Source organism: Scatophagus argus, chromosome 17, assembly GCF_020382885.2.
Source record: "Scatophagus argus isolate fScaArg1 chromosome 17, fScaArg1.pri, whole genome shotgun sequence".
Taxonomy (NCBI): domain Eukaryota; kingdom Metazoa; phylum Chordata; class Actinopteri; family Scatophagidae; genus Scatophagus; species Scatophagus argus.
The window spans coordinates 18,420,263-18,434,867 of record NC_058509.1 but is presented as its reverse complement, the minus strand read 5'-3'; the positions used below and the strand labels follow the sequence as shown (position 1 = coordinate 18,434,867).

The 14,605-nt window shown below is 40.2% G+C and overlaps 1 protein-coding gene across 7 annotated transcripts in view; it reads left to right on the top strand.

The window, feature by feature from the left end:
* Window positions 1-9,768, top strand: part of phactr4a (phosphatase and actin regulator 4a) — a 29,297-nt gene extending 19,529 nt beyond the window's left edge. For 4 of the 7 annotated variants that reach the window (XM_046417129.1, XM_046417130.1, XM_046417128.1 and 1 more), the window contains 9 exons: window positions 2,462-2,593; window positions 3,086-3,677; window positions 4,382-4,620; window positions 6,125-6,275; window positions 6,503-6,558; window positions 7,550-7,611; window positions 7,715-7,852; window positions 8,278-8,354; window positions 8,529-9,768. In XM_046417129.1, coding sequence (XP_046273085.1) covers window positions 2,462-2,593; window positions 3,086-3,677; window positions 4,382-4,620; window positions 6,125-6,275; window positions 6,503-6,558; window positions 7,550-7,611; window positions 7,715-7,852; window positions 8,278-8,354; window positions 8,529-8,544 — 1,463 coding nt within the window. In that variant the 3' untranslated portion in view covers window positions 8,545-9,768. The remainder of the gene's footprint in view (window positions 1-2,461; window positions 2,594-3,085; window positions 3,678-4,381; window positions 4,621-6,124; window positions 6,276-6,502; window positions 6,559-7,549; window positions 7,612-7,714; window positions 7,853-8,277; window positions 8,355-8,528) is intronic. The other 3 variants (XM_046417127.1, XM_046417132.1, XM_046417131.1) reach the window with 3 other exon arrangements.
* The last annotated feature ends 4,837 nt before the right edge of the window (window positions 9,769-14,605 follow it).

Sequence of the window (14,605 nt, the reverse complement as noted above, 5' to 3'; positions counted from 1 at the left end):
AAACAGCTCTCAAAAAGATTTTAATAAGTGGAACTGTATAATGAATGTTTGAGAAACAAGCGTATCAAATTGCATTTCATGTGCTGGCTTTAAACAGTCGACACTATAGATAGATATGGACTTGGCCAACACAAAATATTGTTGCTTCCCTTGTGTTGAAAAAGATGAAGAATAGATGGAAGAGACTAATGAAACAAGTCAAAGTTGTTGTTTTTTTTAGAAAAAATTCTAGAGACTTGTGACTTTGTTTTATTATTTTGATTATTTGTTCATGTCAAACATGTGTCCTGTGATGTTATGCTAGATGACACTGAATAGTATGCATTATTCTTACTCTTTCTCTCCAATTCATTTTAAATAGGAAACCAAGATCACAATTACATAAAATTAGACCTTGCTAGATAAAAATGAATAATAAGAATATTTTTTTAAACCTCCCTCCCTGACACACAGGTCTTTTACATCCAAACTCCACTGGAATTTATTTTAAACATTGTAATAATTCATTACTCAATCAGTCAATCAAGGAATCTTGCCTCACTGGCTATTTCTTTATCCCTCATAGTTGAAACCATTTTGATAGTAGAGGGAAGTATTCATTTCTTGGCTACAGTGTGCCGCTTTTTACACTGTGCAAATGCGTAGGCAACTTTATACGAGGTGAGTTGAGCATTTGAAGATACAGATGCAGTTTCAGTAAAGTGAAAGAAAGAAGTGAAAGAAATCACTTGGCTTGTCTTTGTACTCCCAAAGTGTTGTCTTCAGGGGGTGTCTCAACTTGTTTGGTTTCAAACAGATACACAACACACTGTGGTTTCACCTCGTTATCCACCGTTGTACTGGTGAAGCCCAGGGCGATATATGGCTCGTCATATTTTCTTGTGTTTGCCTTGGAAGTTGTGCTTTGACTTGGAAGACTCATCCTCTGCTGTTGGTTTAGCTGGGAGCCCTCTCACAAACCGGTTTGGGAACCCCTGTTCTACCTGATAAATCAACCAGTTTCAAAATGAGGGAATCCAGCATTATCTAAGGTCCAACCTATAATTGTCTTCCGTCTTCCATGTAGTTGAGTATTTTTTCCCACAAACCTTTTCTCAAGAGCAGTCCCACAAAGGATGAAGTCGAAATTGGGATTGAAAGCCTCACATCACACCACACCCGCACCTCTTGTATTGGGGCTGTCAAAAACTGCACATTTGACGGAGGACATTACTATTCAAGAATTTGACTCTGAGCTGAGTCTCACAGTTAGGCTGCGGCTCGTTGCTGTGTAGGTGTTTTCCAGTATGTTGCTAGTGTGCAGTTTCAGTTTGTACAGCCACCAGTCCCTGAGGAGAGGACATGCACTGGCTTGCCCTTGCACCATTTCTGCAGTGCCAGCACTTCTCCGGAGGTTAGATAGAAGTTAATTTGGCTTTTAATGTTTCATATCTTTTGTTTCAGCATGCCACAGCTGCTCTTGTTTACAGCCCATCCCAGTTCTGTCTCTTTGATACATTGTCTGTGGCAGGGACACATTCCATCTACCTGCTTTTCTTATTCATACATCTACTTCTGTTCATTTCACACAGTTACATTCAGAGGAACTTGCCTTATTGCCAAGACTAATTAAACTGGAAATGGACTTTGGCATTGGAAAGTGTTTGTTTCAGTGTGTTGGAATGGTTGAGATGTTGCACATGTGTGCACACACATACCTAATGTAGACAGTCACTGTATGATCCCATCTTCTCTTTTCTATTTTTTCACCCTTTTTTCCAATGTGTTAGATACAAAATTAATGTTACATATTGTCAGTGAAAGGTTTTCATGTTGAATACATTTCAAGGATTGTAGCCATACCAGTGTTGGATTTTCTTTTAAAAGGCCAATACTGAGAGGTATTTGGGAGTTTCAAAAATTTAATCATGACATATTGACCGGTATTATTTTTTTTTTTAACCTTAACACACCGCAATCTTGATATGGACTCAATAAATTTGTTGTTGAGTGGGACATTTCACAGTGTAAAAAAAACAAAAAACAAAGCATCAACTTGTCACTGCTCCCTGGTGGAGGAAGGCAACACTGTTTTTAAATTACTTTTAACCTATTTTGGCATGTCTGTACATGTGCTTAACATGTATATTAATTAATTGTTGATTATCTGTACAAAATATATGCACTAAGCTGGCATCTGCTGATGCATCAGTCTAGCTCTCATGGTCATGAAGGAACAACCCTATAAGAGCCAAGGAAAACTGGTATTTCCCTCTCACTAATTCCCTGGAAAAAGAACTATTTTAACAGAAAGACTGAGCAATGTGAGAAAACCGTTGTCCAGGGATGGATATGCACTTTCTTATTTCTGGGTAGTTTAAAACCAGGACAAACATTATCCAAAAACCACCCTCTTTATTTCTCTCCCAGCTTGGAATGTAAACCCAGCCCTATCCCTGACATCTCCACTCATTTTTGCCAGCCTCCTCATTGAACAGGGGCTGTAAGGTCAGGCAGCCTTGTCACTGGACCAGCTGGAAACGCCAGAGTGAGCTTGGCCTGTACCTTTCTCTACCAGTATACCTGCGGCACAGGGCTGCCCAGACTTTCTCAGGTACCCAGAGGAGCGCCACATCTCAGAGCCTGCAGATTGGTTGTGTTGATTCACCAACCCGCATATCAAATGGAATAGCTCACCCCCCCCCACCTTTTAACACCATTGCATGTGTGTGTTGTAGCCGTTGTAGCTGTTTTTCGGCTCAACTAACGTCACACGAAATGTTGCCAAGAAAACCCTGCATGGAATTTCAGTGGATGTGTTTTGTGCTGGAGAGCATTGAGCGTGGATGTTCTTACACAGTGTTGCGTGATCATATTTGTGTTACTCTCCACTGACCCAGCAACCAGCTCGGCAATAACAAGAGCATCCTGTAAAGCTCTTTTTGACAGATAACGGCGTGTGTTTTTTTGCTCGTTTTTGTTAATGAAACTAACATCACCTGCGGTGTCTTCATGTTCTGACTGTGCATTATGTTTGTGGGTATTACTCTATATGAGCACTGATTACTGTTGTTGGCTGTTCTTTTTTTTTTTTTTTTTTAAACAGCAGAGCTTTCGCAGCCTGGCAGTGGTGTCATCATAGTGCCAGCACCTGCTAGGCGCTCTCCACCGACACCACCAAAGAGGATGACCCCTGTAACCAAGCGCCATTCTGTGGACCCTTCTCCTCCCGTTCAGGCCCCAGAGTCTCCCACCACTGACCCGGCCTCTGCACCAGTACCAACGCCCCCTGCTGTCCTAAAAGGAGAGAATGGCGAGGACAAGAGAAATGCAGAAGCCCCTCAGACCTCACCCGAGTCTCTGCCTTCACCGCCACCCCACATACCTCCATCCCCTCCCAGGGTACCCAGAGTTCAGTCGCTCCAGCCCCCCAGCACCTCTTCCTCCTTCTCTGGTCCTGTGCCCACCGTGCAACCTGATCCTCCGAGCCCAACCACTGAGCCGCCCAGCCAGCCTCCGGCCATCCCCCTGCATATCCTCATCCAGAGAGCCCTGGCCAGCCCCGGCCCAGCTCAGCCTAACCCAGATGGCTCCCAAAGGGCACACTCGCTTCTATTTGAGTCTCCTCCAGATTTCATGGTGGAAGTGGGCGGTAACATAAGGCACTCTCTCCCCATCACCATCGAACCTCTCAGGCTGTAAGTGGCCACATAAGGCACATTAACATATTTTAACAGAACAAAACATCACTGCTTTGAAAGCTCAGAATGAAGGAGGGCAGTTTCACTTTTTCAATTGAACCTATCGTTGAGAAATTTCCCTTTGGGTTTTTATTTGGTTAAAATCTTTTAAGTTTTACTGAGTTAACTCATGGCTTGTCACTCGTAGTTACTTGTATTCCCATTGAGTACCAGTAGATAGCCATCGACACACCCATAGAACATCAGATTGAAGGCAAATTTATGTTCAGTGCCCCAACCACAAACCCCAAAGTAATTTTAGTTATGACTCTAAAGCCAGTTCATATCTGTTCAGAGCACATGAACATGTTGAGGTTGATTTAGTTTTAGTTTTAGTTTTTAACCGCCTGGTTCCTGTTTGTTAGTTGCACTATATCCTCACACCTAATAAACCATGTTGCAGTTTACTTGAAACTGACCTAGAATTTCAAGCAAAGAGAACGAGTTAATCTAAAAAAACATAATGGAGGATAAGCAGCATCAACAACATGAAAGCTGGGTTCATATAGCAATTTTTTGCTAACTGCCTGCAACTTGACATAAGAGCACTGGGATTATCAGGTGAGATAGGGACTGAAAGAAGTCTTAAAGTATCCTAGTTTATTCTCACACTGACTGCATGCGAGCATGTCGAACGCTCTCACAGCTTTAGTTGCTTGCAGGCCGGAAGACGATGACTTCGACATTGAGGAGGAACTGCGAAAGATTCAGCCTCAGAAGCTTCTTCGCCAGCCTGACCTGGAGCCCCGCAGCAGGCGTGGTCTAGTCGAAGACCCTAGAGTGAGCGTCATCCATGAGAGTGGGGGCCCCGGGGACAGTGAGGAAGAGTCTGACTCTGACGGCCCCATCCTATACAGAGACGACGACGACGACGATGATGATGATGAAGAAGCCCCACCGAGTAAGTTGTTTGTATCATTACTTCACTACACTTACGTCTCATACTCTGTATTGTAAATGACCAGTCCACTTACATCTGTCCTATTTCACATAAGACCAACTTGGTTATTAGACCTCTACGTTGAGTAAATGTTTTAAATGTAGACTAGTCAAAATTCAGCACAGTTGAATAGGGTATACTTTGAAATCATTAATCACGTTCTTCAGTAACATCTGAGAAACTCATTTTCAGTAAAGCAACATGTGACTCTGAAGACATACTGTTATCCATCATGGACAATGATCAGCACCCTCTCCATCACACAGTAGACAGACAGCAGAGAACCTTCTCCCACAGGCTGCTACAGCTCTGCTGTCCAAGGGACAGATACAGGAAGTCTTTCCTGCCACATGCCATCACTCTGTACAGTAACAGCTAAACTCCGGTCATAACATACAGTCACTATGCACTTTATATGTTTTACACACTCGGTTCACTGCACTTTACATTCTACTTTATTTTGCACAACATTACACTGTTTATTTGTTGTATATACACTTTTTTATATTGCTTTGTATGTTGCTATTTTTAACATATTTTGTATAGCTTATTGTGTGTATTGCTGCTGCACTGTAATTTCCCAGCCTGAGATCAATAAAGTATATCTATCTATCTATCTATCTATCTATCTATAACGTTTCAGTATAAAGAAGAAGAAGAAGAAGAATCAGCTTTATTGACAGTATATATATTTTAACATACACACACTGAATTCGTCACCATTCGTCATAAATGGTGTCAGTATGTAATTTAAATGTGTAGCAGCTAAGCCCAAACTTAAAGCCACTGAGGACCTGCTCAGACAGGCTAACAGCTGACGTACTCGCACTAGCACCTCTTAGCAGTGTCTAGTAGAACAGCACAGTCTGACTTCTGCTTTTTGTGTTAGGTGGAATATTTGCTGCTCGCAGTTTATGTTCTTCATTGTGTTAATATGCAATAATCCATAACCATAACAGCCAGACATTTCACCAATACAGCAGTGCAGCATTTGCCTAGCATAGCACTCAAAAAGCTAATAGTGCTGTCTTACTTACACTCTAAGTGAGCCAAAGCACAAAGGTGACACCTACTGGACTAATGTGATGTCCTGCACATGTTTAGCTCTGGAAATGGCTCCAACATGTACACCAATAGAATAACAATAATTAGTCTAATTACCGACGAGGTTACCAAGAGGTTTAAACAGCTAGTTGTGCACGTCCCTAATATATCCGTAAAATTTTTGGTGCATTTTCTTTGTCATTATGACTGCAAATTAAGTATCTTTGGGTTTCTCTCACTCGCTTGGTCACTCAAGCAAGAACTAGCAATTTGCATTATTGGATTATGTGATTTATTTATTTTATTTATTTATTTATTTTTTTTTAAGAGAAGATATGAATCATTAGTTCAGGGCTAAGTTATGACCGATGAAATTGTTCTGGGTTGAAAATTCCTTAAGGCCATGTGTGTTTGTTTACAGGTGGGCTGGCGAGCCGTGTGAAAAGGAAGGACACGTTAGCCCTGAAGCTGGAGAAAGAGGAAAGGAACGCTCAGAACCATGATGGCAAGAGTTGGAACAGCCAGGAGCAGTGGGTGGAGCTGAAGAATAGGATTGGCACCACCCTGAACCGGTAAAGTATCCCATCGTCAAACTGGATGTTGATGGATAAATCCAACCATCACGGTTTGATTGGTTACATACATCATTTATAATGTAATTCATTTTGATTGAGAGGCTGTACATCCACACATGCTCACACCTGTAGTTTGTCAAGTGGTCATTTCCAGAGTATGTTCCTTTTAGAATGATCTGTAAAAGACTTTAAAAATGAGCAGTCGACTGTGTTTGTGTCCTCAGGCGGCTGAGTCAGAGGCCGACAGCAGAGGAACTGGAGCAAAGAAACATCCTTCAAGGTAAGAAAGCCCCTCCCTTCTTCATTCAGGTGTGATCGTGTGCATTGGATTCCTTTGCACCACAAGGTCAAAAAACATCTTTATCATTTTTCTCATCTTTACTGAAATCAATAAGCTGAATTTGTCATTTATCCCCTTGCTAACGTAGTTTTTTTCATCCCCCTCACTCACCTCAGGCATACTGATGCTAGCAAAACCCACAGCAGTTTGTACAATGTCGGAGGTGATTAGATTTTTTTCAGCATATTGTTTCTGATTTGAAAAATAGTGCCACTCCAGGGGCCAGATGTATACATCACTTACCAAACTTCCCATGCATAAATTGTTATTTATGAAGAAGAATGTGAATGGCTCATGTATACTTGAGACCACATTTGCGCATATTTTTCTCAAGGGAGTTCAAATCATAATAATGGAATGGATGGTAATGGAGAGGAGGATAAATAAATAAGTAAGGTGCGACACTCACTCAAATATTTAATTTTCTTATAGGCGTTCACAGAGTACCTAATTTATATGCATGGTACACAGATATGCTGAAATACACACATGCCCTCTTGGCTCTAGAATGAATCTACACAGTGTTTGAAGCATCTGGCTTCAGGCATAGAAAATCAACAACCCCCTGTGGTGTATTGTTAAAGCAATCAGAAGACTGCATGTAGTGAAAATCAGCCTACTGCAGGGAAACATCAGCGTAGCATCACCGTCATTCCAACTTAGATCCCGGAAGCAAGTATGAACTTAAAGCTTGTCAGAATCTGTCAACACGTTTTGATTCAAGATTCATAGCACCACTGTGCGTTTTGGTCTGTCCTCGAATGACTCGAGCAAGACGACGATTCGCATCCACGCTCAGACAATGCTGTGCCTTGTGCTGAGCAGGGCGCCGGTTAAAGAGCCCCTTTACGGCGGCGTGCCGATGGCAGCTCAGGTGAAATCCACCTGACAGGCTGCAGTGTTTCTTATGGAATGTCTTTTCTTCCTGCAGCCAAGAATGAAGCGGATCGACGATTAGAGAGAAGCGAGATCAAACGGAGGCTCACGAGAAAGGTCAGGATGCAGCCTAAGAACTGTATGATGGACACTTTTTAGGATTTATGATGACACCAAAGACATGTGTGACTTAACATGCTGCCTGTGATTGTGCCCTCAGCTGTCACAGAGACCCACAGTGGCTGAACTCCAGGCGAGGAAGATTCTGCGTTTCCATGAGTACGTCGAGTCCACCCACGCCCACGACTACGACCGGAGAGCAGATAAACCATGGACCAAGCTCACCCCTGCTGACAAGGTGAGGTTCAATACATCCTCAAGTAGACGCATATGCGCACAAAGTTGACACCTCTTGCTTCTTAACAAAGAGAAAGGATAAGCTCTGTGCGATTTTTAACAGCAGTCTCTTCTACTTTGGCCATCTCTGAGAGGATTTGCATTCCAAGTAGATTCAGTATCGAGGAGGAATTCCAGGAATGTACTACAGACACTGACTATTACCTGGTCCAGTGAAGCTCAGAGAATATGCAGGAACAGAAATTATATGTATATTGGAAGACTGATTTTTAAGCATGTGTTTAATTTGTACTTTTTTGGGGGCGGGGGTGGTTGTAACATTAGCCATCAAAAATAACCTAGCTTTGATCACACGCCTTTTTTCTTCTTTTGTACCTTGCATATGAACCCACTCTGAAGTGTTGTTTCTTTCATGTTTCCTGTCAGGCTGCCATCCGCAAAGAGCTCAATGAATTCAAGAGTTCAGAGATGGAGGTTCATGAAGAAAGCAGGATTTATACCCGGTCAGGCTCGTGTACAATGCCCATCAATAATTCATGTCAACTGTTCTCAAGTTTATTCAGCAGCATCATCAATACTTTTTCAATTCTGTTTTTCCTTTGGAGGATTTTCCCTTTTTTTCCCTGAAGACAGCCATGAAAAGTAACCTTTTGACCCTCTTCCTCTCTTTCCACCAGGTTCCATCGGCCTTAGTTGTCCATGCTGACCAGTAAAGCACACAGACTGGGAGTAGCGAGGAGTCCCTCTCTCCACAAGGAACTGAACATGTGGCCCGTTTGGTCTGTTTTTACCGACTGCCTGCTAACCTGTTACAGCTCAAGATGCTGCTGACGCTGACGACTAGAAGCATAAGTGAAAGAAGCCACAAATCAGTCGAACCCCGAGTGGTTTTCAGACATACTCCAGTTCTTAGACTATGGAATTCAGGACAGGAGGAGTTTGTCAGTGCATCCATGTTGGAGGCACCTGGTGCCAACACTAAAGGGCGAGGAAACCCCCCCATCTAATGGGGGCTCAGAGCTACTGAAGGGTTATCACACTGTCTTGTTTAGGGGAAACCACTCTCACCATGCCTTTAACTGCCTTCACTAAATGTTTTCTCTCCTCCTTGCAGAACAGGAAGACTATGCACATAAAGACATTTATGTAGTTCCTATTAACACAAACTAATCTGGACCTGTGCTGTTTCTAGGTTCATTACTACCCAAAGGTTGTACCAGCCTTACTCTTCACACGATCTCACACACGTCGAGGTTCAGACAGAATGTGAAAGACTTGCATACAACGGCGTTCTTATTTAAAACTCAGTTTTAGCTGTATTTAAATCAACACTTTGAGCTCTGTGTGTAGACCCTCAGAGCGCTGATCCCAACCTAATATCAGAAAATGTGTATTTTACTGTATTTTGTTGACATTTAAGTGATTCTCATGGAGCACATATTACTAGATTATTTTCTAATAAGGCACCTTATGTTCATGAACTGGGTGTGTAGAAAAGGTTTCAGCCTATAATTCTGTTTATAATTGAATTATTCAAGCAGGAAAATGTACATATTTTTATTTTCCTGGCTATTTTATGGTACTTCATACATGCAAGTCCTCAGTTGGCTGCAATTGTATAGATCAGTTATGTAGATTTGATTGACTTTATATATTGTACATCCACAGTAATGCTGACATGTTTTATTTGTTAAATATTTCTCAAATGTTATTTCCAACTATTAATGGCACATTTGCTCTTTTTCTTTTTTCTTTTTTTGATACATGATCTTTAACATGTTTTTGCAAACCACACTGTATAAATGAACAATCCACTCAGAAATTAAAATAACCTGATTTTTTTCATGTCACTATGTGTGATGTGATTATTCTTGTGTCCTTCTCTCTGCCAGAGAAATAAATCTATATAAATAAGTATATTTTGAAATCTTGATGATTGATAACCAGATGAGGGCAGTGTTCTACAAATTCACACAAACCAGTCACTGGGGCTTAAGTGTAATAATGTGGTCAAAGACAAAGACATCCTCTGTTTGACTCGTGTCCTCTCTCAAGGGAATGTGGACCTGTGTGGTTCTTAAGTCTCAAACAGAAGAATAAGTGCAACTGACATGTCTTTAAAGAAACCAGGCGTAACCTCTTGCATGATGTTAATTAGCAGCAAATCGACATGGAGTCGGACAGCTGGGTGTTAATGTTCAGACAAACTAATGCATCAGGCAGATACACCTTTAATCCTATAGAATGTTCTGGTATCCTCAGATGTAAAACAACAAGGATGTAGCCTTTCAGCTACTAAAGTTTGTAATTCAGTTGACTAATCATCATTAAATATACTTTAACAAATAAACAGAAAAAGACAGACCTAAAAAGCAATGCAACCCAACACTAGGAGGAAAAACAACCTAATATTACAACATTTTTAAACTTGAAATGTATGGGCAAACCTGTCACTTGTGCAGCCTTGACTGAGCTACAAATAATAAAATTGTTCATGCGACATGCGCGTTGCACTGTTGTACTCATCTGTACACAACTCAGCAAAATATATAACAATGGTCTCCTTGTTTTTAGACATTTTAATGATAAAAAGTTTCACATACTGTATATTAAAGAGGGGAGATTTTACATTTGTTTATTCATTGTTGATATCCAGTATAAACTGGAGGAATGATTACACCAGGCAAAGACTGTCAGAGTGTACATACATGTTGTGAGTATTGCTCCAAGACAGACTTTAAAGGTTAAACATTTTCATAATTTGACTGTTAGAAACTGTTGTAGAGCTTTTGACCTTTTCACATGAACTTTATCAACAATTTGGATTATCTCAGGAATGAAACTCAAAAGAACTGAATGAGTTTCTTTAATTCCACAATGTAAGAATAGGTGTGTTTCAGTATATTAATACTAAAAGTACTAACTGTGTGTGCTAACTCGATAAAGCATGGAGTCCTACATATTGAATCCCACTGTCAGTAATCATTAGTAATAGTGTCAAACCAGCAGTAATGATAGAATGCAACCCCATAAGGCCTCATTTGGTTCACTTTCTTCCTCATCAGCAGCAGTCATCTCCTCCATTACACATCCTCCACTTGAATCATTCTCCATCTTGAATCAGGTGTTTCTGTGTGCCTGAATGAAAGCAAACCATACCAGGTCAGTCTGTGGGGCTGATGAGGTGCCTCTGACCTTCACAGGGAGGTGTAAATAAATCCTGTAAGCTCATCAACTCCAATGCACATAGGTCCTTCTCAAGAGATCAGAAGATCTCATTTCAAAATTGAATTCACTAGCTTTTCTACTGTCAAATTGTTTGCAATGTCCAATATGTGTGGAACTAATTAGAGCTGCTGATATCTTAGCCAGTAGATTATAGCAGCCAGAGAAGAACAGCAGTATCCTGCTTTACTACTGAGGCCATAATGAATTAATGTATTAAGTAGAATCAAGTTGTCTTATCAGATTGAATAAGGATACAAGATAGTCTTGATCAAGGGCATTGAGCCACTCATCCATCATATATATCAGAGCAGCTTCAGTAGATTTTTACCATGCGCATGGTGAGCATGAGTTCCATGATTAATAGTTTCCATTTATTTACAAATGTGATCCCTTGCTACTCTTTAAAAAAGATCGAATATTGAAATATTGAAGAGTAAGCTAATCAGTCAAATCTCAGCTGTGGGAAAGGAAGAGATTCAGGAGAAGGTGAAGAGAGAGAAAATGACATGAGAGGAAGAGCAGGTGCTGGATTAACAGTGTGTCCCTGTGCTGTGTAACACAAACAATACTGATATTAATATACATACATAATACACTATGTTGTAATATAACATTTTGTGCTTGTTCTGGAATTCAAGTACAAAACAATTCAAACTCAAACACAGATCACAGAAGGTGTATATAATTTTACTGAATTATTCTAATACACTGACAGGATAAACAAGTGAGATGTCACAGAGGAAGAGACAGCCAGTGGATAGAGAGAACAAAGAGTAGAGGACGGAGGGAGAAATGAAAAGAAAAATGTCATTTTAAAAGCAGAGAGACCCAGTCAACATTCATTTTGAGATGCCATGTTCATTTCAGCCTCTTCAGTATTTCCAGGCTCTAGCTGAATCATTTACTGCAACATTTAACCTGATTATCATGTATTACTGCTTGCCAAATCATTTATGATGTGGCTGTCATCCAATTTTTGCTCTCCAAATGTCTTAAAACAGACATCTTTAGACGAGAAAAATCAAAATTATTCCAGGGGGCATACATCCTTATACGCTTGGTTTTAGGATCTCTGTATTTTAAAATCCTGTACACTGCCCTCTCTGTCACCTTTCCCCTCTGATAAATACACAGACACTGCAAGTTTTAATGAATACATGAATAATTAATTTCATTTTTGACAGTAAATGATTTCTTAATTTTGCACCAGGAAGGCAAATAAACCTCAAAAACAAAAGAAATATCAGAGTAATGAGATACAAAATAAAAGTAGCTTCATTTTACTCCTTTCTGCATAAACCTCATAAATTACAGAAGAAAAACAAAATCAGAATCAGTACTTGTGTTCTCAGTAAGCAGCCCTGCATGAAAGTATAATTAGCTATGAATTCCAAATGTTGACAGCAACCGTGTTTATCCATGAGTTATTGTGTTCTTGCAGAAAAAAAAATAAAGAAACTGTGAACTGAACTCGACTTCATCTTGGCTATGAGCATTGAATATTTATGACTGCAGTGAGTCGATGAAAATTTTATGTCCAATTTGTCTTTGGGGACTAATCGATGCAGTGAGTTTAAGTGGCAGGCAGCAGCATTTAGATAACAAGTCTCAATTAGGCCCAATTCATAAGCTAACCACAATATTGCAGCACATTAATACTTCAATATCATCTAGTCATGATAACTGATAACTGTGCAATGCAAGGTTTTGGATTTTTAACATGGAGGAGGTTAATTGGCTTCCATGTGATAGTCATGTCAATTTAAGAGTCCTAATAGTCAAATCCCAAGTTATTACAGCAAAACCAAATCCTTCCTGTCTCCTTCCTCCCACTGCTGCTGACAAAGCACAAATGAAGATGTTGCTGTACGTACAGGAGCCTAAAAGAAAGCTGTATTTGAAACAGCATGAAATGGACTGTAAAAGATGCTTGTTATTATAGAGCCCCAGGAGTCTCCTGGGGGAAATGCTATAGGATGAGGGTCACGGATGTAAGACTGTTATCACATTTAGTGAATAAAACAAAGCCTGCTGCCAGTTTTTGTTGTTGCGAGGTTGAATTGGGGACGGCTCAATGGGGGTGATTGGTGCTTGCAAACTGTGATGCCCACGGACGCGGATGCTGCATGGCCTTTGACGACTAGCTCTTCAGATGATGAGATGGTTTGCAGTGAAAGGTAGATGGAGGAAGACAATGAATAGTGCACTGAAAGTGAAGAAAACACAGCAATTTAGAACAATGTTCTCCTCAGTAAGAGTCCATTGTTCCCCAGGTAGATGGTTTTCTTAACATCTGCCACTAGAATGTAATTTATAAGAAACTCAGGGTGAAAAATGCTGCATTAGACCCTTCAAAGGCACCATTCCAACTTCCTTGGAATCAAACTAGACTGATTTTATGGTAATTTATTTACCTGCTTCCTTTGGACTTAATGTACATACACTGTGCGTTCTGAACAGCTTTCCAGTCTGCAAATTTGCTGTCTTTCTTGCGGTTCACAGTCACTGCTTGCATAGCATTATTTCTGCCTGAAGCAAGCAACTGTCAGAGAAAAACGTCTAAAAACCCACCTGCTCAGTGCCAAACAGGTAGACACAATTAGTAACTAGCTTGGGGACATAGTGGGGCATTTAGCAGCTAAACCAGATGTTTCCCTCAACAAACAAAGCTTAAAGAATATTTTACAATTTGCAATATTTGCCAGGTGGACACAAATTCTGACTAAAAGCTTTGAATCGTTTTGCTAACATGTTCTCCATGTCAACGTAAATAACAGTGTTGTGTTCACAGCTTGTGGAAAAAAATGAAAATAAATGTAGGCAAATGTATTATCAATAAAAAAGTAACCTGTCAGTGTTATATTGTTATGTTAAATGACTGATGCATCATGTAAGGAGCAGTTTAACATTCTAGCTAGCTGAGGTGGATTAAGCTGCTTTTCTATTCCACTCCAAGCTATCGCAGGGTAATTTAATCTCTACTGATGTATCATTTTTATAGTGTTAGTGGTGATTCACTGACTGACACTGATATTGACAAGAACTGACTAAAACCTATTGCCTTTTTAATTTTGCACAATATCTGTAGCTTTTTAATTTCACTGAAAATGAGTTATAACCTGCAGTTTTGTTCAACAACTGAAATGTGGGGACAGGGTTGCACACGAGTCATATGACCAAAGAGTCATATGTGTGTATGTGTGTGTATGTGAATGCTGAGGTTCCCCCCTTGGATAACAGATTTCATCCTCAGTGACTCTGATTCATTCTCTTTGTAATTTTCCTCACAGTTAAAGCCTCATTACACATTAAACTGAATGTAGGGATTAAGCCAGTCACTAAAAATATCCTTTGCTTTTAATAAAAAAGAAATTAGCAGTGGCTGAAATCATACATATCAATGTTGGAAGCTTATTGTTATTATTATTATCATCATCATCATTATTTTCTGTGCAGCCACTCTAAACCATTAAAAGGACCTGATGATCATTTTTGATCTCAAGTATGACTTAAGCAGAAAACCATG